Below are 26,248 nucleotides of genomic sequence, written 5' to 3' on the forward strand. Positions count from 1 at the left end.
ACAGAACGGCTAGCTGGGAGCTGCGGCTCACTGCCACTGGCCAGCATCACCAGAAAGTAGCGGAGCGCATATCACCAGCCCAGGAAAAGATCACAATTCGAAGTATGGTTTCTCCTGAATGCGTATCTCTCTCGCACCATCACAGAGTCAAAAAAAATAAAATCACAAAGCCACCATAAGTCAGGACCCGCCTATAGGAAGGCATTCATCCCACGCCTAGCACAGGTGAGCCTTCTCTGAATGGTGGCATTATTACTATAATATTTACAACCAGGATCTGAGCCCAGGAGATGGTAGCAAGACTCTGGAGATGGGAGGGCAGCTGGGAGACAATGACTGGGAAAGGGCCTCTCCCGACTCACCTGTAGCTCTGTGAGGCTGAGAGCCATGAGGGTGCACTTAGCACTTCTCACTGGCGACCAAGTCCATGGTGGGTGTTAATAAAAGTGTCAGAGAAAGTTAAGACGTGAGAGAAAGGGACTGCGTGATAACGAACGCATCCTCTGGGCCCTCACAGCCTCCTTGCTTGCCACCCTTAGAACAACCGCCCACAGAAAGACTCCTGCTAAGTCCAGCAGCCCGAAGAGGAGGAACACTGCCAGCAGAGAAAGAGTCCGGCTCCCATACAGGGGTGGCATGTAGGGACACTGAGACAGAAACAGCTGGCAGGTTCCACGCAGAGCAGCCCCAAAGACTTGTCTAAATGCCCTCTGGCTGCAATTCCTGCTCACACCTCTGTCCTGCGTGAACACGAACATGATGCCGGGGTCCCACCACCCCTGGACCTTCATTGACCCACTGTTTGTTAACTGAGTGGCTCATACCCCTGCGCCTCACTGCAAACCCTTTCGGAGTCCACATGTCCCAGGCCTGGGACTGACAGCAACGCAAAAGGGGAACATGCTGACACTGGAGAAACCCCACCAAAGAAGTGAATCTAACCAACTAAAAATCTCATTCCCTAAAACACAAAGGACAGAGATTTAGCAACCACTCGGCGTTTCAAGGAAGGTGGAAACAGCCTAACAGATCCATTCTCTCTGCTGTGCTGGTGTCTTTCCAAAATGATTCCTCTGCATGGTGTTTTTCTGTAAGTCTGTTCCTTATTCCTCACAGGCCCTCTCGGCAGAAGGCTGAGGCTGTCATTCTTGCAAGTAGCTGCTGTGCTGCTTGTCTGAGGTCACCAAGGAACCTGGGGACATTGAGTCAGGTCAGCCCCTGGGACAGAGGCTACTTGCCAGTAACACCAGGGCAGCCTCTGATGTCAACAGCAAGGGAGAGGGAAGGATGATGACAAGTGAGGAAATTACAGTTGTATGAGACTGAGTACAAGAGAAGAGACAAGGGAAGTGCTTTTAAAAATCCTTGCATTTTTATTTCTAATAGAACCTGGAGTTTGCTGCACACGGTGTTCTACAAAACTGTCACCATCTTCAGCAAATCTGGACCTGTGGCTAAAAGGCCAGTGCATGTGTATGCGCGCACACACTGCATCCTCCATCACCTCCGTGCCCCGGTCAGCAGGACTGCCAGCCAGCTGGGACACGGAGGAATGAGAGGGTGACTGAGGACCCGTCCCAGCAGCCAGCGTGCCTGTGCCGGAGCCCACCTGGGTGGTGGGCAGGGACGTTGGTCTCATCGGCTGTTCGGGCAACCTGAATACATCAATCCTGCCCTCAACATCCTTTAAAAGCCAAGCTGAATTAAATACACCTGACTTACAGCGACCCTGGTGACCCAGCTGCCCTGCCGAATCCGGCGAGGCTGGAAAACAGAGGGGTGGACACTCCATAGATGTCCACAGTACTTCCCTAAGGTGCTGTGATGCCATTTTTCTGATACTCCCACAAAAGAGAAGGCCTGACAGTCACCAGTTGGTGACAGTTTATAAAACAGTTTCACATGTATCATCTCAATCATGCAAGATAATCAGAGCATGTTTTTAAGCCCAGCTGGTAGGTCAGAAAATAAAGGCAGTGGGAGAGAGGACCGATACATGAAAAGAGACTCAAGAAACACTCACACTTTGCTGGTGGACAGGTAAATGGTACAGACACTCTGGAAAAGGTCAGTATTTCATACAAAACTTAACATGGACCTACTCTAAGATCCAGCTACTGTACTTGCAGGCACTTACTTCAGAGAAATAAAACTTCATGTTCACACAAAAACTTGTACACAAATGTCACAGCAGCTTTATTCCTAACAACCAAAAACTGGAAACAACCCAGGTGTCCTTAAATGGGTGAATGGGTAAGCAAACTGGGTGGTATATCCACATTGTGAAATACTACTCAGCAATAGAAAGGAGCGGATTATTGGTACACGCAACAACTTGAATGAATCGGCAGAGAATTATGTTGAGTTAAAAAAAAAAAAAGGCAATCCCAAAAGGCTACATATTGTATGATTCCATTTATATAACATTTTTGAAATGACAAAAGTATAGACATGAAAAACAGACAGGTGGATGCCCAGCGCTGGGGGAGTGGGCTGTGGCTACACGGCAGCAACGGCAAGGGGCCTCGGTCTGAATCTTGACTGTATCAGTGCCCACAGTACCTTGGCTGCCAGGTTGTATTACAGCCTGCAAAACGGTACCACTGGAAGAAGTGGGTGAAGGACCTCTCTATAGCTACATGTTAACCTACAATTATCTCAAAATTAGAAGTTTAATTTCCAAAAAGAGAGAAACACTCAAGAGACATGTAGCCCTTATTTAGATCCTGATGTGAACAAGGCTATAACAACTCATTTCTAAGACAACTAAAGAATGTGAACACTGCTTGGACATTAGATAATGGTAAGGAATTATTATTTTTTTAAATGTAATGAAGATACTATGTTATGTAAAAAAAGAATACTTATGTGTCAGAGATACTTATCAAAGTATTTAAGAATAAAATAATAATATGATAGCTGGTATTTGCTTCGAAATAACCCAGCGTTGGGGGAGAAGGCGGTGGGTGGAAATAGAGATAAATAAATAGGCCATGAGTTGGTAATTACCGAAGCTGGGTGATGGGTACACGGGAGTTGATTACGCTACTCTCTACTTTTGTATATACACAGGGTACCAAAAAAGTGTATGCACACTTTAAGAAAGGAAAAGCCTGTATTAAAATTATGCTGATGGCAACCACTTTGAGCACCTCTTGTAATTGAAGAAGTCAAACGTGACTTGTATTCATCTTTTGTTATCGGTATATATTGAGTATTACAATTTTAATAGCTTTTCTCCTTTCTTAAAATTTGTATAATACTTTTTTTGGGGGGAACCCTCTTGTGGGGACAGAGTCCCAGAGAGCAGTTTCCAGGTTCTCGGCCTCATGTGGAAAGGTACTGGCTCGGGTAGTAGATGGCCGTCAGCTGTGGCTAGTTGGCCATCAGCTGTTACCGGCTGCGGCTAAGCTAGCAAACGTGGATTGCAGTCAGCAAGGGGTGGGTTGGTTGCCAGAGAAGCGGATGGCGGGTTGCGGATTGTGTGGCGCCTGCTTCCTGAGTCTCCAACCCAGCCGCCAGCAAGAATATAGTGGTATGACTCCTCTATCTATGGCTCCATGGGTGTTCCTTTTCGGCCTCTCCATGTCCTGCGTTCTTTATTTGCATTCTTATGTAGGGAGTGGGAGCTGAGACCCCACATGACACCCTGCATGACACCCCTGTATTTGAAATTTTCATAATAAAAGGTGGAAGAATGTAAAAAGTCTGAGAGAGGACGCACCTTTCCCCTCCCCTCCGTGCCAATGGCTGCTCTGTATCTGAGAGCAGCAGACACACACCTGCCCACCTCACAGGCTCACAGGTTTGGTGCCACAGGGTGCCACCTGCTCTGATCCCAGCTGACTGGATCAATGAGAACAACAAAAATCAGCAATTTATGGCTGTGGGCTGGCCACGTTCTCTTTCACGATCTGAAATGGGAAATACCAAGACATGATGGCTGTTATAGGGAAGTCCTGACAAACCAAAGCCCCCATGCAAGCTTCAGTTCCGTGGGAACAAAAAAAAAAAACAAACACATTTAAATGAAAGCAGTTGTAGAGAGAAGAAAATGGAGAAGTATAGACAGAAACAAAGACACTGTCAGACATGGAAATAGAAAGAATCACCAAAATAGACGGGTCCTCACAGCTGCCCCGAGTTCTGAGCGCTCGCGTTCCAGCCCCTCCCATAATAATCCCTCTTGCGTTAACTTGCATGAGTCTCACCTTCTCATGAGAGAGGGAGAAGGGGCAGAAGAGGGAGAGGAGGAGGAAGAGCAGGGAAGGAGAGCGTCTAGAGTCTGGGGAGGTCGTCAGGTGAGGGCCAGGACACCCCGACACAGGCTCGCAAGAGGAAGCTGACTTGAGGTCAGCCACCAAACCAGCTGACAGTCAGAAGTTCACTCCCGTCCCAGGCACGTGAGTTCCCTAAATTTCACAGCTCTGTGACTAATGACTATAATGGGCAAACCTTACTATATGATAGATGATGCTTTAAAAAACAAATCATATCGTACCTGACTATCCCAACTCAGTGCAGAAGGGAAACCATCACCCACCGCACCCCACATGCTCACCTGCCTCTCAGGGAGAAGATGTGTCCCAGAAATTAAGATGTGAATGAGATTAGGACGGGAACCAGACAAGCCTGGTTAGTATGTCAGTCCTAAACCAAAGCAAGAACTAATATGAGGGAGAGAAGAACGCAAAGAACCAAGGTTTAAGGCAAACAGGACCTATGATAGCTTGCTGAGAGACGAGCAGCTCTAAACCAGCGTTTTACCATCAGACTCCACACCCACGTGGCTGCTAATATTTACTTGGTGAAATCACTTGGCTGCTGAAAGTTCTTATCCATACATCGTGGGACTCCCCCTCCCCCACTCACATCCCCACCCCAAGGACTTTCACTTTTATTAAAAAGTTAAGGTTCAAGCCATATCACATCATACCTGACTTAGGAGACTCAAGGGGTTTTCACACCCCAAAAGGTCCAGCAGAGGCAGCCCTGCTGACACTGGGTCCTTGGAGAGCCTGCCCCCGGGGGCCCTTCTGAAAGGCAGAACCAGTGATGAGGAACTTGGGGAAGACTTCCAGGCCAAAGGAAGAGCGGAGCAAGCCCAGGAAGAAGAGCAGAGTGCAGGTTTGACCAAGAGGAAATTAAGGCCGCTACTGCAGCCGGAGAACAGGATGGACGTGGGGGAGCAGCAAGAAACTACACTGAAGGGGAAAACAGGCCCAGGCACAGTCAGGAACATTCCAAAGAATGTCCAGAAGCCAGAGTAAATGGGTGGGGAAAAGAAAAAAAGAGCAGGCCTGAGAGTCAATCCAAGATGATTAACCGGCAGCACCCGGGCAGCAGCCATTACACATGCGGCTTTGAGCAGAGAAACTGAGCATTCTCCTGTCAGAGGGATGATGCGCCAAGGTAGGGACGAAGAGAAGGTGCAGACTTAATGTCAACCCCAGAGGCTCCTGTCAAGCGCACTGGACTGACGGATTTGGGGGGTACGCTGGCTTCTGCCCAGGCTCAGACTCAGGCTGCCCTGCCCTTCTCCTCCTGCCCCCCCTCCCCTTAACCCCTTAGCTTTCAAGGCCTTGTACAAACCCACCTCGTCCTCCTGGACGAAGTGTCCCCTCTGAACTCTGATGGAACTGACAGGACCTGGTCCATTCTCCGTGCCCATCAGCCCCCAAGATCGCCCTTAAGTCCAGGCTCGGGGCTGACGCTACTCCGCTGACCTCGGACCCCGGCTATGTGAGCACCCCTTGCTTGGGCTCTCTCCCCAACCAGAAGGCAACCGCCCACCCCACTACCCTGTACACGGCCGGAGGACAGCAGACCCTGTACAGGAGACGAGATGCCTAGAATAAACGCTGCTTGACCTCTTGACAGCAATAAACACTGGCTAATGCCTTTCCTGGTAGCCAAGAATTTAAAAGAGGATCCTGAAGTTAAAAGACAGCATCTAACAGAGGGGACCAAAATGAAAGACGTTACTGTTCAATCAATTTGGCAACGATTTTCATTAGCTGACAAAGAGCTTCTAGCATTAACTTAGTAAAAAGCGGTCTCCACCACATCACTATTTTTAGCACTTTACGACAAATTTACTCAGCTGTTCCCCTTCAGAATAAGAGAACGCAAACGCCTCAAATTTGCTCCACAGGAACTGCCAGAAAACAGTTTTCACTGAAATCACTGGACACGTGTTTATAACCTTTGTTCAGTATTTACTCAGATGTTTTCACTCCGGCAAGTTCCTGAATATCGGTTTTGCCTTTTGCTTTCTCCTGTACCTCACGCCACGGTGAACACTGGTGGTTAGGGCATCATCTGCTACCCAGGAAATCAGAATCCACTGTGTTTCCTCAAGGCCTGGGGGACCCATCTAGAAATGGTTGTCCAGAAAATTCAAACTCCTGGTTGTGACTAACCCACAGGAACATCCGGTCTCTATGCAGTTTATCAGAAGCTACTGGACTTCATCCCCAGGCAGTTCTAAATGGGCGTAAGAAAAAGTGCTGAGGTGACCCCCAAGACAGAGCAGTTCAAGATACACACCTAACAAAAATGTATTCACTTAACTCCCTTGAGAAATATTTAGTGAACGCCTACTTGTGCCTAGCTGTGTTCTAGGCACTGGGAACACAGCGGTGAATAAATGCAGAAAACCTCCTGCCCTTGTCGAGCCTACATTTGGGTGGGCGGTGGGGGGACAAATGATGGGGGAAAAGTAAACTACGTTCTCTGTCAGATGGTGGTAAGGACTAGGAAGAAAAATAAAGCGGGGTAGAGGTGATGGGCACTGCAGAGGAGATGAGTACAATTTTACACGGGATGGTCAGGGATGCCCCGCTGAGGAGGTGACATCGGGACAAAGATTGAAAGGAAGTGAGGAAACAAGCCTTGGTGGTGTCTTTTTCGGGAGGGAGGTCCAGGAGGAGGGAGCAGGGACGCTGGTGTGGCTCAGTGGGGTGAGCAAGGGAGAGCCTGGTAGCAGCTCAGCTGACCATCAGAGCTTTAAAGAGGGCTTCAGGCCCAGGAGGCAGGGCAGGGACATAAGACCCAGAAGCAAGAGCTGTGAGACCAGACTAGGCATTACTCTTACCCACATACACTGCCCCTTAAAGTTACTATAAGGATGATACGATGGCCAAATAGAACGAGAGCTGTGGCTGTAGGTGGCCAGTCTGCACCCTGGATTGTATCCAACCCCTCAGTCTATAGCTGAGAACCAGCCACCCGGGCAGAAAAGGGCTCGCCCATGGGCTTACAGAAAGATGGTGACCGACTTAGAAATTCTAGCCAGCTGCACTGGTATGGCCTGTCTGGGCCACACAGAACAGGCCTGCTTCCTCTTTCCCAGGCTGGCCCTTCAGAAGCAGCAAATCATCTCTAGCATGTAGGCCCAGTTCCCTCAAGGGTCGATTTCGGGATCCCTCAGCTGCCCTCTGGGTCACCCTCCTCGGAAACCGCTCCAGTCTGCCAAAGCTGTGGGGGTATTCTGCTTGCAGAGCGGCACCAGACATACAGCTCCCTCCTTTTAAAGAACTCTGTACCCATGGTCTCACCACCATTCATGATCCAGGGACAGTTTTCCTAACACTTCTGGGTCTGAGGTAAATTTCGGGAATACCCAAAGCTACTTCAGATTGGCTCAGGAAGCAGTCATGGTATAAGCAACACAGTACGTGAATAATTAAAATGCCTTCCCAATGACATGCTCCACTGGCCTTGCTGCAGGGAGAAGAGGAAAGACTGACAGGAAGTGCCTTTGTCTGAAGGCTGAGGCTTCCTGCCCCCACCTCCCACACACACACACCCCAACAGACAGCACTACAAAAGTGCTGTTCATTTATCACTCTTATTTTAGGGCAGCATTTCTTAGAGTGAGTTCTGTGACACAACCCTATCTTAGCATGTGAACAGGCATCCTCAAAAAGGCGTTGCTCTGTGGTTAAGTTTGAGAAATGCTAGGTAAAACATAAACATTTTTTTTATTTTACTTCAGTACTTTTGGAGCTTTTGATTTGCTGATATTTGTGACCCTCCAAGAGGAAAAGCACTACCATCGAATACTGAGCATGTCTCCGCGCCAGGCACGACGACTCTTCACACATGGTCTCCATCAGTCGTCATCCAACCCTGCGACAGCTGTACACTCATTACTCCCATTTTCTAAACAAAGTATCAGTAGCTCGGAGAAGGTCAGCCGCTTACCCACAGTCTCTATTAGGAGTTAGGAGAGGGTTGGGCAGTACTAGGCGTTATTATGGCCAGAGAACTCGGAGAGAGCCCAGTAACCCCTACTCCTGAGGAGGTTTCTGAGACATTTATACACACCAGGGTCAACGGCAGGTGGGAAAGGAAAAGACCACTTTATTATTAGCTGCGGTATGACACAGAACTCTCTGGCAAACCAGGTTAGAGTATGTGGCTTACGCCCAAAGTCTCCTTCAGCCCAAGGAAGCATGAGGGGTGGAGGAAAGAGAAGAAAACAGTACCTCTCTCCCAGAAACCTGACCCCTTCTCCACCATAGTCCAGGCTCCAGAACTTACATATACACCCGCCTGCAGGACTCCTGGATTACTTACTGATGGGTAAGTAAACATTGATTATAGTTTCCTGATTTGGTTTCAAACTGAACAAAGTGATGAAGTTCCATAAACCAGCCTTAAAAGCCTTCTCTGCTTCATATAACTGCTATGCAAGAACATTCAAGACCTCGCACAATGGTGAGTAAAAATACAAAAATCACAGAATAAAGAAATCCAAACTGACTATGGTTTTTACTACATTTGTCACATTTCACTTGAGGGGAAAAAATGGAATTTTTAAGGGTTTCTGCAGAAGGCTGCACACTGACCTCAGAATTTCAAAGCATGAATGAATGAATGAATAAATGAAAGCTGCCAGTGTGGATCTTTCCATTTTGGTCTTGTCTCCAGCCTGCAGGCTTTCTGGCCCTGCCTCCGTTCTTTCTCATGCGTGGCCGTAAACCTGGGCTAAGAGGCACCCACACATTCATTACCAGAAATTCACACCAGCCTTTCTCATCAAGTGCCACTGACCCAAAGTGGACCCAATACTGTTCTCACAGGAGTTCAGTCATCTTCCTCCAGCCTCAGGACAGCAAGGCCTCAGTGACGGGCTGCTGAAATAAGAGGCTCAGGGTGACAACACCCATGATGCCAGGAGAAGGGCTGGGAGCAGGTCTGGGCCACCCCACCCCCATTCATCCCCAGTCGACTGTCACTTCTCTACAACAGCAAGTATCACAGTAAGCTTCAAGAAGGTAACCTGGAGGCTCAGGCCCCAGGGCCTACATTTTTCGGGGTTTTATAATATTTTGCACTTGCCTGATCTTTTCATACACTTAGATCTTAGGAAACATGAGTAGGATGGAGGTGGTGGGGTGGGAATAATGATATGCTGTGACTATGCAGATCTCAGGTACCTGGATTCTGGGGGCTGGTGGAAAAGGTCTTTTGGGAGGGTGCGGGGAGATGAAGCACGTTAGCTGCACTCCTCCACTTCCAGCTCACAGTAATCCTGAGAGGAAGGCAGGTCGGCGATGGCGAGCCTCACTAGGGGACAAGTGGTGACATGACTTGCCCAGGATCGTCCAGGAAATGTCCTTATTCCATTATCAGAAGATCTTTCCAAAAGGCAAAGTGGGTGGTCTAAGAGTCAGAACCTACCTCCAGCCCCACACCTGCTGGTGCTATATTTGGAGGCATCACCACCCACACAGCTACCAATTACTGGGCAATCGCCATGTGCTATCACAGTGCCAAAGCCGTTACAGGTGTCAGCTCATTAGGCCTCTGAACTACCGTATTTTGCCATAAATTTGTGAGGGAAAAATAAGTATGCGCATTATACTTGAGTAGTACTAATTCCTTATCTATATAAATGTTTTTAATTCTTTTTTTATGTTTATGAATTAAAAGTGTAATTCCAGAAATCAAGAATAATATCCGTATGCAAAATAATACCCTGGAATACAATAATCGGTTATGTTGAACTTACGACAAACTGAAGAGTTCTTGGCCTTCTATGATGCGTAAATACCATAAATTTGTTACCGGTACATAAAAATTTCTTGTATGTTTATCTGTTCTTGTCTTTTGTAATTATTTGTTACATACAATTTCTTGTACCATAATATGTTAAAAAGTAAATGCTAAAATTCCTTTATAATACAAAAAACAAGTACCTAAATGTAAACAAATTAAAGTTTGAATTAAAAAGTTGAAACAAAATATTTTTTCCCTGAAACTTTGGGCCAAAAACACAGGTGTGCATTATACACGGGAGCACATCATACACAGCAAAATACGGCAAGTACTAGTAATACATCATCCCCATTGTATAGATAAGGAAACTGAGATCCAGAGAGGAGACACGTTAACACTTTACCTTGTTCCAGGCACTGCTTTAAGCCCCTTACATACACTATTTCATTCTCATAACGACCCGTGAGATGTGAACTGTTGTTATCTCCATTCTGTAGATGACGAAAGCAAAGCACAGACAGGTTCGGTAACTTGGCAAGAGTCACACAGCAGGTCAGTGATAGGGCTGCCATGAGCCAGGCCCTCTGCCGCCAGGCCTACACCATTCGGCCACTTTTAAGTAACTTCCCATGGTCACAACTCTCGTGAATCACAGAGATGCGATTTGCACCCACCTCTGCCTGCCTCAGCGCCTGAACTCCTATTCTCTGTGATCTGCCCCTTCAGCCTGCTTCGCACCTGCCTGGCTCCATGCTCCCGGCAGACACTGGGCCTGGAAGTCAAGGAAGCTCAGACATGATCATCTACTGCCCCAAACAGTAAAACAGGGCCAACTGTCCGGAACAGAGAAACAGCATTTCCGCATCTCTAGGCTTCCACAGACCACGGCTGGTGGCACACTGAGGGGCAGCCATCACCAGCAGGACGAGCGCGACGGGTGCAAGCAGTGGAGAAACCTGACAAACACTACCTCAGCCAGCTGCCCAAGGTCAACATCAATGGTGATGAATCATGTACCCTGGATATGATATGATGAAAATGGCACTTTACCTCTGTGGTCTTCCTCTCCAAAAACTCCTAACTCTAGTCTAATGATACGAAAAACATCAGACAAATCCCAACTGAAGGACAGTCTTCAAATATCTGACCAGTACTTCTCAATACTATTAAAGACACCAAACACAAGGCAAGTTGGAGAAAATTTCACCATCAAGGGAAGCTTAAGGAGACATGACAAGCAAATGTAATGTGGCACCCTGGATGGGATCCTGGAACAAAAAGGGGGCATTAGATTAAAACCAAGGACATCTGAATAAAGTGTGGGCTTTACTTAATAATAACATATAAAGGTTGGTTTATTAGTTGTAACAAACGTCCCATATTCATGTAATATGTTATAATAGGGGAAATCGGGTGAGGGATATGTGGGAACTCTCTGTACTATCTTCACAGTCTTTCTAATAAATCTAAAACTATTCTAAAAAATAAAGTTTTTCTTTTTTAAGTGACCATCCAAGACCAGAGAGTGAGGCAGATGTGGAGAAGATACCAAGGCCCCAAGCGCCGAGGCCGGATGGGATTCTGAGACAGCAGAGTGAAGACACACGCACACATCTGGAAGGGTGGACATACATCAAACTGAAAATTGTGGAACGTACAGAAAACAAACACATACACAACCTACGCGGCCAATACACTCCTGGTACGTACGTGAAGGGAGCGTGTGCTCCAGCAACACAGAGACTGCCCGGCTGAAGAGGACCGAGGAGGTGATGGAATCCAGTACTGTCTTTGAATAACTGGGGAAACTGAGGCCAGAAGAGAGGTGGAGTTGGACAACCTCAATCCTTATCTCTTAGTCACCAGGGGACTTTGATCAGGTCACCTCGCCTCTCCTGGCTTCATGCTGTCCATCCATAAAACTGGGATGTTAATGCCGGCTTACGTCACAGAAGGTTAGGAGGCTTCACACAGATAAGAGATATGTTCAATCAAATCATCTTCAACAATCCCTGCTCCTCACAACTTAATGTCATCATCCTGGGATGCGCACAGCCTCCCGTGGTAGGTGCAGTCACACAGTAATGGGACGGTGTGATACCCTGTTCCTCCTGGAGCTGACAAGTGGCCAGACCCCACCTCAGTGCACACACCCCGCCCAGCAGTCCTTTCTCCTGACTGGGCATTGGTTTTCTCCTGGTGGCAAATGGGAAAGACAGCCACTGGGGATGTGGACAGTTGGAGGGGTCTCTAGGTGGTGAAACTTGGGAACCACTGCTTTAGGGGCCTCTGAGCTGAAGACACATCAGCACGAAGTAGTAACAAAAACAATAACCAGCCGCAGATCACGGTTTATTCAATATTTTCCCCCACCAACCCTTCCTCACAACAGCCCTGGAATCAACGCAGAAAAGGTGAAATTATTCCCACTTCACAGATGAGGGGAGAGGAAACTGAGGTAAAATTGAGTTTCTCTGCTTACCCCAAAGCCTCAGGCACAGGGCTAGGGGCAGGGCTGGCCCTCAAATTTTGGTTGATTGACTCACGGGCACACAAAGAGAAGCTTCCACAAAAGCAAACCCTCCCACACAATCTCCGAGGCCAGGCCTGAGGTAAGCCTGGAAACATGAGCAACGTGGCACGGCCAGCCTGTAGCCCACGTCAGGCACGTTTGAGGGACGTCCTCGGTGTCAATGGCTGGGAGTCAGGGAGCCTCGGTCCTGTCCTTGCTCAGCCAGGCTCTTTGACCCTGGGGAAGTCTCGCCCCCCATCTGTGCCTGAATTCCCTTGTCTTAAAAATGGGACCATGGTGCCTGCTGCACCCCCCTTATGAGTGAACACAAACACCCTCTATAAAGATGCGGGGTAGTGACGGATGGACAGGCAGAGAACACCCTCTTCCTCACCTCACATGCCCCCTCTTCAGAATAACCCAAACAAAGCCAGTCAGTGGATAGTCTCCGCACCCCAAGGGTGACCCCGACTGAGTCCTCCCAGGCACACACAGGAGTCTAGACCCAGTGCTGCCAGCATGCTCACAGCCAGTGACCATGGGAATCCTGAGTGCAGAGGTGCCAATCCCCCCACCAGAGGCGTGTCAGGAGAGGCTGCCACAACTCGAACCCATCCCTCCTCTGTGTAGACACAGGACAATGTGCGAACTTCACTCCTCACCTGCGGGGAGGGAACCAACAGAAACACGGGGCAGCTGAAAACATGACGCCGTAATGGGCACAGACCAGCCTGTGGCTTCTTCAAACCCCACAGGCGCCCAAGGTATACAAGCCGCCTGGCTCATATGGAGCTGGTTTTGTCCACAGCTAATCAGGAAGTCAATCAACTGGAATGTCTGGACGCCCCACACCAACAGAAACGAGGGTGAAACAGTCCAGTGCCACGGCCAAGCTACAGAAGCCAAGTGAATACACAGCATGGCTAAAGCCTAGCTCCACGGCCCCAGCCTGGGCTCCACGGCCCAGGGGCAAGACTCACAGGGCCTAAGAAGGAGAGTGCTAAGGAGGAAAACAGAGTTTCCTGGACCTTTCCAGGATTCAGACCTCACCAAGGCTCCCTCCTCCTACCCTCCCTCACCTGGACTCGGCTTTGTCAAGGTAACACTGAGCCTATCTCCAAAAGACCCCAGGAGAACATTAGGCTCCAAAATACTGTTTTCCTCCTCCCTTCAACCTTTCCCTCAACCTCATTCATTTATCCAACACACATATTATTCATTTCATTCCCTTGGGGCATCTATCTCCATTTGGGGTCCAGAGGAAGGCGACCAGGTGTGGTTAACTCACACTAACGTGCAGAGCCCTGACAGGCAGCGGTCCCATGGTAGGCATATCTGCACTGCATTTACAGGAGTTTATGACCCCATAACTGGAGCTCTGAGTGGAAGACTGTCTGCTCTACATTCTCTCCTAATTTTATTTCCTCTTTTTCTGAACCCACAGAGTTGCTAAAAGCTGCAAGCTAGTTCATAATTGTTCCTGCAGCAGCCAGTGTCATGACCTCTGTAGCCCCTGGGCTCTCACAGAAAGAGGGAAGCTGTGCAAAAAGCTGGGGACGCCTGTCAGGTCTCAGTGGATGCGACAGTTCACCTCCTGTATGTGTACATGCTTGGTACACAACCTGTGCATACACACGTACACACATGCCCACTCTAGATTAGCTGCTGCTTGAGGCCAGGGAGTCTATCTCCAGGTCTCTCACAGCCTGTCCATAATACCCGGCTCCGCGGACACTCAAAAAATACATGCAGCTGGACCCCAACAACTCCCCCTACAATCCGTCCCCCAGCTCAGACGCACCTGCTTTCCTAAAGCATGGATCTGGGCTGGTTCCCGCCTGGCAAAATGTCCACAAAGGCCTTGCCTCCTGTGTCTGGGGCCAGCGCTCAGCCTGGCATCCAAGCCTCCACCGGGCATGACAATCTCCCTCACTCGTCTTCTCTCCCACCACTTCCCAGCCTGTGCCCTACCATGGTTGTCAAAAGTGATGTGCTGTTTCCCAAACACACACACCTCTTCCCAACTGCCTAAACCACTCCCTACCTGTTTCCACTCAATGAAACTTTACCTGCCCTTCAAAGCTCTAGTACCTCCTCCTCCCTGAAGCCCCCTCCTTGCCAAAAACCTGTGACTCGTCCTCTTCAGAAACGCTCAGCATTGCGTGGGTCTCCCTGTGGCCTTCACGACATCCTGCCTAATTGCTGGACCATGCGACCCACCCCACCGCCACGATCCCCGAAAGCAGCAAACATCTCTAAGACACTAGAACGGTTAGCACCGCGTCATACGAACACCAGACCCCTGGCAGAGGAGTCTATTAGCAAATGGCTGACCACAGAACAAGATCCTTACAGGAACGTCTCCCGGGGCCGCTGGCTAGCCTTACACACTGCCGACTGTCCGGGCCCTGCCGCCCCCGCCCAGGGCGAGCCCCACCACAGTCATACTCGCACACCAGGCATCGTGGCTCAGCCTCGGTGAGGGTTGTTTTTATGGCCCGTATCACTAAGCCGGAGCCAATAACTCCTAAGAGCCATGTGACACTGGAGAAAGAAGCTGCAGTCCCTGAGGAGCTGCTCTCCACGCCCTCCAGTTGGGCAAAAATGTTTTCTTTTCCATTGCCTAAGATGCTTCCAGTGGGGACAAACCTAACACCACCAACAGGAGGAGATAAAAGCCCTGTGGTGTGTGAGTGAGGAGCCGAGAGTGGCTGCATGCCTGTGAAGGACACATGGCCAGCCAAGTGTCAGGGCCGGACCTGCCAGCCAGCCACACATGACCAATCCAATAAGCAATGGAAAGAAAAACAAGATTTAACCAAAGTCAGAGCCAGCGAGTTCTGCCTGCAGGGCCACTTTGTTCCTCACTCTGCAAATGTGGTCTGGGCAGCGCTGCTCCAGGACGCTCTGAGCAAAACACATGAGGTTAACCAGCCCCCACCCAGCCCACCCAGGCCCCCTCTGCATGGCTGCAGCGAGGGGCCCAGGAGAGGAGGGGGGACCAGGTTTTGTAAGCTTCAGGGCGCTGGGTGGGTATGAGAGGCTGAGCATTCAGCTCTGGGTCAAGGCATCAGAAACTTAGCTAGGAGACCCAGCTTATTCTAAACCATGGAGAAATGGCCAGACCTCACTCAGTTCCTCCCTTCCTCTCCTGGCAAGTGGTGGCAGCAAGTGTTCTGAGGCTCGTATGTGGCTGCCTGAGGTCCCCCCAAGAGGTCAGACATCAATGGGCTTAGAAAGCTGTACAGAACCTCAGTTGTATAAGCTGACAACACTACAGGAGGGGGAAATTAACACAGGCTTTGTATGGGTCACTCCTGGCCCAGGAATCCCCCCATGGGGAGCTACCATAAAGAAATAACCCTAATTAGAGAAAATAATCTTTATGTGCGTATATATTCATCACAGTACAATTTGTGATCGTAGAAAAATAGAAAGCATCTAGGTAGCTGAGAACAGGGAAATTAGATAAAGTGAACTAAGGTCCATCTACTCAATGGAACCATTCAAAACATTTTCAAACTATGATTACACAGAAAATGGTCATAAGTAACGTTAACTGAAAATTTTATAATACAGCTTTACTTGTACCATTTCTTTCATTTATTTTTAGTTTAAATAAAGGTTCAGTTTCATTCTTTGATATGTAAAAAACACTCAGAATAATTTATATACATAGTACAACTCCTACTTTGACTAAATTGTTAAAGAGCTGCATGTTGGGAAGACATTACGAGGTAATCAAGAATTAATAGTGATGACGTTTATATAGTAGTAAAAGGATAACTTTTTTCTATTTTAATGTCAGATATTCCCTTTATGAATCAAAGTCACTTTTAAAACAGAAAAAAAAAGACGTAAATCTATTTTAGAGGTAGCTGAAATACAGAAGGGTGATCCTCCTGCTACGGAGTTGGAGGAGCGGTGGGAGGAGAGGCTTGGACAGAGAGAAACCACCTGGATTTCTGCGGCAAACACCAGCCGGGCCGGTCTGAGACGTAAGTCAGACAGAGCTTTCCTGACCCAGCCTTCCTGATGGAATCAAGGGCTTATGACCCACCCATGCTCCACTCTCACTTTAATGGAGAAAAAAGAACAACGTGAAACAAAATAACCAAAAGAGCAAGAACACACCAAACACACAAGCACAAAATCTTCAACAAACCCCCAAACAACAGCAATTTCTATGATTTTAAAAAATGAATACAAAAAGGCAGCAATAAAGAGCCATGACAAATGCAAGACAGCACTAACGGTGCCTGAAAACAAAGCTTCCTTCTGAAAACTGCAGGAACTCCAAAGGATGTGCCCAGAAGGAGCGTCACACGAGGCCAAGTACTGCGTGGCAGCTAAAATGCTCGGCAGAAACACCCCCGACTCCGCAGGGGCACCAGGACTCCTTCCTCGTTGCATTTTGTGACTATCAGATTTTAATAACTCCTGATAACGCTCTTCTTAGGAAGCGGACTTTGGGCAGATACAGAAATGACTCTCCGGCAGCATATTATCATCATCTGAAGAACCCAAGGACAGAGTTGGTGTTCGGGGCTGCCCGCTGCACACCTCCCACAGCTCCTTCCTCACCTGTGTCACCTGACACAGGCCCCTCAGAGGCCTGGACCGCACTTGGAGAGATACCGGTGATCTGATCTAGTGCAGCCACTGCAGAGCTCTGGCCAGAGTCTTGTCTCTGCAGACATCACCCTGGACGAGACCAGGCTACCAGCAGGGCAACGTCAGAGGAGCAGACGGACGGCAGCCTGAGGCTCCCTAACGGGTGCCATCTGCACTTAACAATGCACTGCCCTCCCTAGGCACAAGTATTTCTCTGCCCTGACAGTCCCCAAAGTAGAACTATTTCCCCTCTCTCTGGTGCCCCAAAGCATAACCTGGCCTAGAGTTTAGCTCATGATGGCAGAGAGCTAACTGCTGAAGAGGCAGGGAGGGAATGGAAAGTCAGGAATGCCGCCTCCTCTCAGATCTCCTGCTGTCCCTTGTTAGTTCTTCTGTCACAGCATTTCATTCAAGGCCAATCACACATGCAGGAGAACAGGCCTGGTCCGGCCCTAAAGGCCCATCTGGTCGAGACATTTCAAACTACAGTAGTACCTCGCGTTGACGAACATTTCGATTTACGAACGCCATAAACCCAAAAGTAAATGTTTCGGTTTTATATCACGCCTCGGAAGTCAAACATGTCACGCTGCTCCCACTGAGTGCAAGATCCTGAGGCCTAGATGTCCGCTGTTTTTGAACGTTTCAGAACTTGAACTGTCTTCTGGAACTGGTTACGTTAGAAAACAGAGGTACCACTGTAGTTTAATCATGGAACCGTTTGACCAAATAGAATCTTGCTCCACAGCCTGACCTAGATCTATACAGCAATCAAGATAGACTGCTAGGAGTAGGGGTGGGCAGGAGAGGTAGGGGAAGACTAGAACCCCTCTTCCCTCGGCTCCCCAAACTACAGAACACCATAGGGGATTCCTGTGAGCCTGGACCCTTCCAAAACAGTTCACTAAATCAGCCTCCTCATGTACAGGTTAGGAAACTGAGGTCTCAGAGACAAACTGACTCAGCCAGAGGTACACAAGTGCTCAGTGGCAGAGTGAGGACCAGCAGCTATGTCTTGTCTCCCCCCCACTCCCCCCCGGCCCCCCCAAATCCAGGAGAGCAGGAACCGCACCTTCCTCTAGTCTGAGTGGCCTACAGCCCCTGCACCAGGCCTGACCAGTGATCCCATACGGCCCATCTGAGAGGCGGGAAGTAACTGCTGTTTGGAGAAGCAGACCTCCATGTCAGCCAGACCTGGGTTCAAATCCCAGCTCTGCCACATACATGGCTGTAGAACTCTGGGCAAATCACTCAAGTCCTTGGTCTCCCTCATCTGTCACCTCACAGGGCTGGTGGAGGGACTCGGGGAGCTCACGGAGCTGACCCTAGTTTCCGTGAAGAATCACAGATTCTCTTCGCTGTGGCTTTTTGGTGAGCTCATGTCCTCTCTCAGATGCGCTGCCTGTGAAGGTCCCTGAGCCCTGGCTTACAGCTAAGAGAATATTCAGGGGCCTCCGTGCCGCAGGAACTTGCCTTGCGGAGACACAGCCCCAGCTCAAATGGATGCGCTACAGGTCCCCATGGAATGACAATCTGCCAAGGGAACCGCGTGTCAACCTCCAACTCCTGAATTCCCGGCTTACCAGACCCCATCAAACGGTGGTGCTCTTCACACCCCTTTCACTTCCGGTCTGCTGGGCCGGAACAGCAGGCCTGCACATGGCCTGGCTGTCGGGTTGTCTGGTCTGGGAACTGCTGGAAACTCAACCAGTCACAGTTCGGAAAGCGGCTACTCCAAGACCCCAAAACTCTCCTTATCACCCCTAAAAGGCCCAGGTCATGGTTTATCATGGCCAGAAGATGGACAATACCCAGGGCTCCAGAATCAAACAAGGGCTAGTTGAAAGAGAAAAATCCCGAAGCTTGGGACACCCCATGTGAGACCCCCCCACAAACAAGTCTTCTAGTCCAAGGATGAGCAGACCTATCACAGAGCAGACAGTCACATCTCTTCTACTCTTGAGGGACCAAAGCGCAGAAAACACACTGATCGTGCATTAGAGTTTCAAAACAAAGTCCTACTCAGTCACAATTTGCACCTCTCACATCTAGATTTGATATTTTAAAATCGGATAAGTACAGGTTCAAACTAGAAAGAACAGACTAACAGATCTAGAGGGAGGGTCATCTAGTCCTACCTGCCATTCATCAAATGAGCAAAGTGAGTCCCAGGGAGGGAGGGGGGGCAGAGGGGCAGAGTTGGGGCTGGAGCCCAGATGCCCCCAGTCTAGGGTCACCACACCACACTGTGTCCTCGTGAATGGCCCCCGGGGCCGTGCAACCCAGGGCCCTGCCCCTCATTCTCTGTTACACAAAGGGCATGGCTTGCCCCCGCACCCTCTCCTTCGTGTTTCAGTGGAGCTCCTCTGACGCAGGGCGCTGGCAGGACTGTGCAGCCAGGGCACCAGACGCAAACACCAAACCGGAGGGGCTGCTGCCCTGGCATCAGGTTACCTTTGGGCATGATCTGGTGCATGGCCACCGAGAGGAAGAAGATGGAATCGCTGTAGTAGGTCCCTGAGCCGGCACTGAAGTGCTTCTGCATGGCCTCCACGACGGGGAAGAGCTTGTCCGTCAGCACGGCGACATCGTGAAAGACGACCTGCAGGAGGGCACAGGGAACAGGAAACTGCGGCCATGAGCAAACTGGGTCCAGACAACCAGCCACACATGGGCCCACGGAGGGGAGACAGACCGTGCCCCTCAAAGACCACAATCCGGGGGTCCCTAGTGCAAGTTCAGGAAACGGGGAACAACAGGGAGTCAGCAGAGGCTGACTGTGAGGACAGGGATACAAAGTGTTGAAGGGTGTGCAGGCACGCATATGGGGGGGGTGCCACGGGAAGGGTGGGGGCGAGGACAGGCACAGGAGCAGCCCCCAGTCTGCTTCGGGCTTCTGAACTTCACGCTGGCCCATCCGGAAGGCAGCTCTGTGCCCAGTGACCGGAAACCACGGGAACTGTCTGGTCCTGAAATGAGGACCCTCAGTGTGTGTGCGTGGCGACACCGGCCCAGCATAGCTGCTCCTGGTAGCCACTGCACACGTCCCACATGTAGGCCAGTCAGGGGCCGCACCTCCCTTGTCCCACAGTGTGAACAGTGAGACAGTCCCTGAGAAACGGGCCTGGCAAATGCCTCCGGGCACAGTAAACTCATCTATCAACTCAACTAGCATTTCGTGAGTGTCCCAGACACTTTGGAGGTGCGGTGAGAGGTACAAGCTGGCACCACCTTCCTGAGAATACTTAGAGCCTAGAGATACCACCAGCTGCCCAACAGAGCTCTGCCGTTGATGAAACACCCTCACATACACACCCTGATCCCCCTGAGAACCGGGGACCTCAGCGAGGCAGACATCACTATGACAGCTCCAGATTGCAAACAAGAAAGCAGATGTTCACGGAGGTCACACTTGCCTGAGGTCATCTAGCTAATAAGTGGCAGAGCCAGACCTTGAACCCTCATCTCCAGTCCCTGTCCCATGCTCTCTCCCAGCTATAAATGCATCCTCTTTCCTTACCAGCGACTGACGGAGGAGGAAGGCCTCGGCAGGACCAGTGACTAGAACAGCCAAGAGCACTAATGGGACCCTGATGAGTCGGTCTCCCTGTTTGGCCCCAGTCTGTGTTCACGTCCACCCCTCAGCTTCATCCCAGTACCAGATGAGCACACATCCTGCTCACATACTCGCTGTAAGTTTTTCCTGCCACTCTGTGTGCCCACAACAGCTAGAACTCTCCACTGCACACAAAAGGCACTCACTGAACGCACCCAAGCCAGAATGTTCCTCGTCCTTCAACCCTCACAAGGTATCTGTTGAAGACCCTTCTTCCACCTCCCTCTTCCCTAGCAGCCGCAGGACAGAACAAGCCCGCAAGGCAGCCACACGCTGCTAAGCCACTACCAGGCCGACTCCAGGCCCATGAACCTACCTGAATAGGCTCCAACGGCAAAAGGAGAGGCCACCCAATTCCCCTGACTGGCTGGCTGTCAGGGGCCCGGGCAGCAGGAGAAAAGACAGGTGTGGGTGGTGCCCCAGAAGTTCCCAAGCAGGTGGGCTCTGTGTTGTCATTCCCTCTGCCCAGGCTCCTTCCCGGCCCAGTCGCATGGTGGCACCTGCCCGGCCGGCACTCCCAGAGCCCTCAGGTGTCAGAGGGTTAGAAGGATCGCCCGCAGCCCTGCAGCGCTACTCAACCGCCCTGCCTGCTTTTCCCTACTTCACGTTCTGCTCTTGGCCAGAACCCCGTTTTTATCTGAACTCATTTACCCTGTGTTTCTCCTTAGCTCTACTTACATTTCTAAAACACTATTAAAAAACTCTGGAAAACTTCTATATTGCTTTAGTCCTCATCCTTCCCTAACTGTGACCCTTTAAATCTTTCTTTTATTTCTTTAGAAAAGTCTTTTTTGAATTTCTTGATAGTGCATTTCTCTTCTAATGTACTATTTTCCTTTACCCTTTTCCTGACTGTTTTTTCCTCTTACTTTGACTTCTTCTTTTTTGTGGCCTCTCCACCTGAGATGGGGAATCCACACCAGACACCGCCTTTCACCTCCTGCCCCACCACACGGCCCTCACTCCGTCCCTGTGCCTTCCTGGCCGCATGGGCATCAGAAACCCTGGCGGGTTTCCCCACCTCCGGCCTCGCCCTCCTCCAAACCAGCCTATTGTATCTCTCAAGTAATCTTCTATGTATACAAATTCATTTCCCTCTCTCCTTGACTTCAAAACCTCTGATAGCTCCGCACTGCCCTCGGTTATAGTGAAAATGCCCCAGCGAGGCTCATGAGGTCCAGCACTAGTGGCTCTGGCTGCCCTCTGCCCTCCCTCCTCTGGGGATGGGGCAGAACTGAACCCGGCAGTCCCCACGCTGCCCCCCACACCACGGGTGTCTACGTGTGCTTGTATACTCATGCCTGCTCCTTGCGCTGTCTGGAAGCCCCTTGCCCAGCCCCCACCTGCCTAATAAACTTCTATCCAGTCTTCCAACTTTACGTGGACACCACTCCAGCCTTCACACAACCTCCCATGACGCCTCACGCCCTCCTGTGCACCCAGCATCATATGGGGAGAGGCTCCGCTTCCCTATCTGGCTCCTCTACAGGTCTGTTTCTACATCTGCCGGATGGGACACTCCTTGAGGCCAGAGGCTGTGACTGCCCTGTGCCTTGCGCCCAGCCCCTGGCCCGCTGAAAGGCCATCAGAATAGGTTTGCTGAACTAAAGAAACTGCACTTTGGGCCAGTTACTAACCCTCTCTGAGCCTCCAATACAGAAGTGGTAACACCTACGTCCTATGGTGGCTATAGGGCTACCTGGGTAAAGCAAGCAGGTAAAGCACCGCGCTCGAGGTTTGCCACACAACACTTACTCCTGCCCCCTGTCCGCCCTCCCCAGTCCTGAGCCCCCTCTCCTCACAGATCAGTCTTCACTCAGGAGCCAGCTTTTCCCTCTGAGTCTCATTACGCCTCCAAACCACTGCTGGAAACTGGCATTTGGCAAGAAGCTGGAAGCTGACGAGAGGGCTCTCTCAGGAATGGAAGCCTCTGCATTCATTAAAAAGGGAGAGAAAGCATTGATATGTGCAACCAAACACACACACACACACACACACACACACACACACACACACTCAGAGTAGGGTCTGCCACAGCCAAGCTAAGGGAGGTAAAGCAATTCGAACAGGCAGCTTCTTCCCCTACTTAAGCCCCCATCTCCCACCAAAGCTTCATAGGAGACAAATTACATCACATCAGCATTAACAGATTTATGAGGACAAACTGTACTCAGTACATTGTTCCAAATGCTGTACGGTAAAGCCTGCTCCAATGAATATTTCATACAATAAATCTACTTGAAGATAAATTATTACGTCCCATGGAATATACTTTATGCAGCAAGAAGCAAACCACAGACACTGCAAGTGTGAATCAAAACACCCAGGCCTCCCAATGTCTAACACACATTTGCAAACCACGACCTCCGAGAGCCGGGTCGGCGTCCGTCGCACTAAGACGCCCAGCCCGGCCCAGGGTCTGCTGCCCGGAAGGCTCAGAGAAGCAAGAGTGATGGAGAGAGAGAAAAGAGAGGGAGAGGGGCAGATGTAATGCCCCCTGCCTCCGTTCCTCCTCTCGGTGAAATCCCCCACCCTCAGGGGCTACAGGAAGCCCTGGACATAACCTAGAAAACCAGGACAGTTGGTGACTGACGACCCCTAACAAAGGCAACTGGCCAATGAGAAGACCCAAAACAATGGTTTGCACCAACTGAACTATGTGATTTTTAGGGACATAGATTAGAAAGTCAAATCACGACATAACTTTTATTAATTTTTATACATTTTAAAATTTAAAAATCCTATTTATTATAAAATAACTATTTTTCCAACAGCCAGCTTGCAAAAGGATTTCTCTCTGAACTCTTCATGGGCTTCCTCAACATGAATGCATTTATCAACCCTAGAGTCAAGTCCCCCTAGCAGTTTTCCAGAACATACCATCCTCGTCATCCATTTAACATGCTGGATACAGCACCTCGTGAATTTATGTTGGATGCTGCCAGTGGAAATGGTATCCCAACCCACAAGAATCCATGTTCGTATCATTAAAGCAGCTGGTTTTTCACCAGCCTATCATCATAGACTTGTAGCCACTTACTATCTCCTTTTATTAGTAATCTTTAAAGACTCACTTGTGTCAATATTCCACACTTATGAGATCAAAACCCCAGGAATAATGACGAAATCTGTTACGTTTCTTTGCCTCCGTTTATTTTTAATCATGTCGTCACGTGACTTCTAGAAGTGCTCAAATTCAATAATGACTGAGGTTGTTTCAGGCTAAGGTGTTCTCAGTACTTTGTTGTTCAAAATAAAGCATGCAGTTGAGAGAGCACTGTGTAATACGAGACTTTGGTAAACCTCAACTCTTAATAAAGGACAATTTGAGGGTGGGGGGAGGGGAAGCCTGCCTCATATGCACCATGCACAGCACATTCTCGACACTTCCGACACAGGGAGGCCAAAGCAACCAGAACGGCCAGCCAGGTGGCACGCAGGGGCAGGCGTTATTACCAGGCTCACAGACAGGCCTGAAGAGCCAGGCCACGGCTCCCCTAAACATTCACTGGGGACATAAAGCCATGCCAAGCCTTAGCTCAACTTGGTGGAGAAAGCTCATTCATCACTTGGCGTGCTCCACTGGGAGTCAGGTCGGGCCATGCTCTTGGAGCCAAGGAGGGAGGTGGCAGGGACTGGCCCTGCACATGAGGAGATGCCAGGTTTCCAGGAAACACCAAGGCCGGGTTGAAGAATGGCAGCTCCTGCAGCCACAGACAGCAGCGCCACAGGACAACGTCACCTCCCCGGGCTCCATCAGAGACTGTCCCTGGAAGAGTGACAGCGCGAAGCTCTAGGAAACCTACCCAAGTGCCTGGCACAGCCTGCCATATGCTGGCATCCATTTACTGCAGGAACAGCAAATGGGTGTCCACTTGCCTCAAGCAGCTGCCCAGAGCACTGCGTCGGAAGGATTCTGTGGCAACATCTGGCCTCGGCAAGGAAAGTGTGCCACCGTCAACAGCAACATCCACCAGTGAGTGGGCAACTCATCCCCATGGAGTTATCACCCCAGCTCTGTGAGCACCCAGTTTGGGCTGGAACCACGCCAGTGATGGGGAGTAGGTACCTCCTGAGAGTCAAGCCCAGGAAAGGGGTGGGCAGTTCTGGGTTCACACGTAAGCTCCGCCACTTGGTTGCCTGGCAACCCAGGTCAAAGACTTAAACTCTATCTCCTCTATAAAATGGGAAAGAATCATGGTGCCCATCTCGAAGGGCTTTGGAGCTCGGTAAGGAACAGCTGACATTATCACCCCATTCCAGTGCAGCTAGAACGCCTTTACCAGACAAGAAAACTAGATCTGAGGACAGAACACATACGTTCTATAGTAAGTAGTCCCAGATATTACCTGGCAATAATCGGAGCTGCCTAGCGCTGAGGTGCTCTGACCGGGATGGAAAGTGGCCCCAGGTCCTCCCTCCTGCTACGCTCAGCCCACACCCCTCGTCCCACCTCTGCGAGGGGCTGCCAATGCCCAGCCATGTTCCTTCCACACTCTTCATGCTTAGTATGGAGTACTCATTTGCAAACCATGCTTCTAAAATTACTAAAACAACCCAAACCAGTAGGTAGATTACCACAATTCTGAGTTGAAGAGGTCCTAATACGTCAGAAAAAGTCGCTGAGTAAGGACACCTGCCTCACAGTCAGAAATAACGTGCCCCCCTGTGCCAGGCCCCTGCTTGCAGGCCTCCGCCAGCCTGGCAGAACACAAGGGGAGAAAGAGGAGGAAAGGCCTCTTTGAGCCCAAGAAGCAGGGCGGGTCTTTCAGGGAACTGCCCAGTACTTGGCATGTTCCCCAAGAGGAGCTGTTTAAGATTTCTCAGACACGGGCAGGCCCCCCATTATTCCCCTGCCCCACGGCACCCTTCAGGACAATGGGGGAAACTGTATCACAGCGACTTGCTCTGAGGGCAGTGGGTGGGGACACAGTGGGCCCCACCGAAGGCGGGTCAGCTCCCACAAACACATTCCTAATCTGTGTGATCTTTGTAATCAATTCCAACGAGAGCTGGAGGAAAAGTGCTTTTCTGGAAAAAACAAAATTGTTTTCTCATCGACTTGCACTGCGTAGAAAGGCATATTTCTATGAAGGAAAGAATCTCCTAGACTGACAGTTTTCAATGCCACAAACATGCCAAACACTTTTATACCTCAGGGCCTTTGCACTGGCTGTTTCCAGAAGGTTCTCCCCCAGAATCTGCAGGTGCTTAGATCCTTCAAGTGATTCACGTGTCAGTTCAGAGGTCAACTCTGAGCTCTTCTCTGACCAAAAAAGTAGGTACCTGCCCCCCGCCTCCCACACACAGCCAGTCCTGGCTGTTCCCATCGCACAACACTGAGCAGTCACCTTAAAAACAAATGCACTCACTAAAGAATCCTTTTAGTGACCTCTGTTTAAAACAAACAATCCTTACACGGTGGGTATCGTAATTCCTTAATGCGCCTCTTTTATCAATCACGACATTTTGATTTTTTCCACTTAATACTAAACTTT

The 26,248-nt window shown here is 49.9% G+C and overlaps 1 protein-coding gene across 2 annotated transcripts in view; it reads right to left on the reverse strand.

Moving 5' to 3' along the window:
• XXYLT1 (xyloside xylosyltransferase 1) overlaps positions 1-26,248 on the reverse strand; it is a 165,587-nt gene that overhangs the window by 116,573 nt on the left and 22,766 nt on the right. For both annotated transcript variants that reach the window (XM_088793702.1, XM_019723388.3), the window contains exon 2: positions 19,589-19,736. In XM_088793702.1, coding sequence (XP_088649828.1) covers positions 19,589-19,736 — 148 coding nt within the window. The remainder of the gene's footprint in view (positions 1-19,588; positions 19,737-26,248) is intronic.

The sequence above is a fragment of the Rhinolophus sinicus genome, chromosome 17 (genome assembly GCF_057876585.1).
Source record: "Rhinolophus sinicus isolate RSI-liver-muscle chromosome 17, RSI-T2T, whole genome shotgun sequence".
NCBI classification, from domain to species: Eukaryota; Metazoa; Chordata; class Mammalia; order Chiroptera; family Rhinolophidae; genus Rhinolophus; species Rhinolophus sinicus.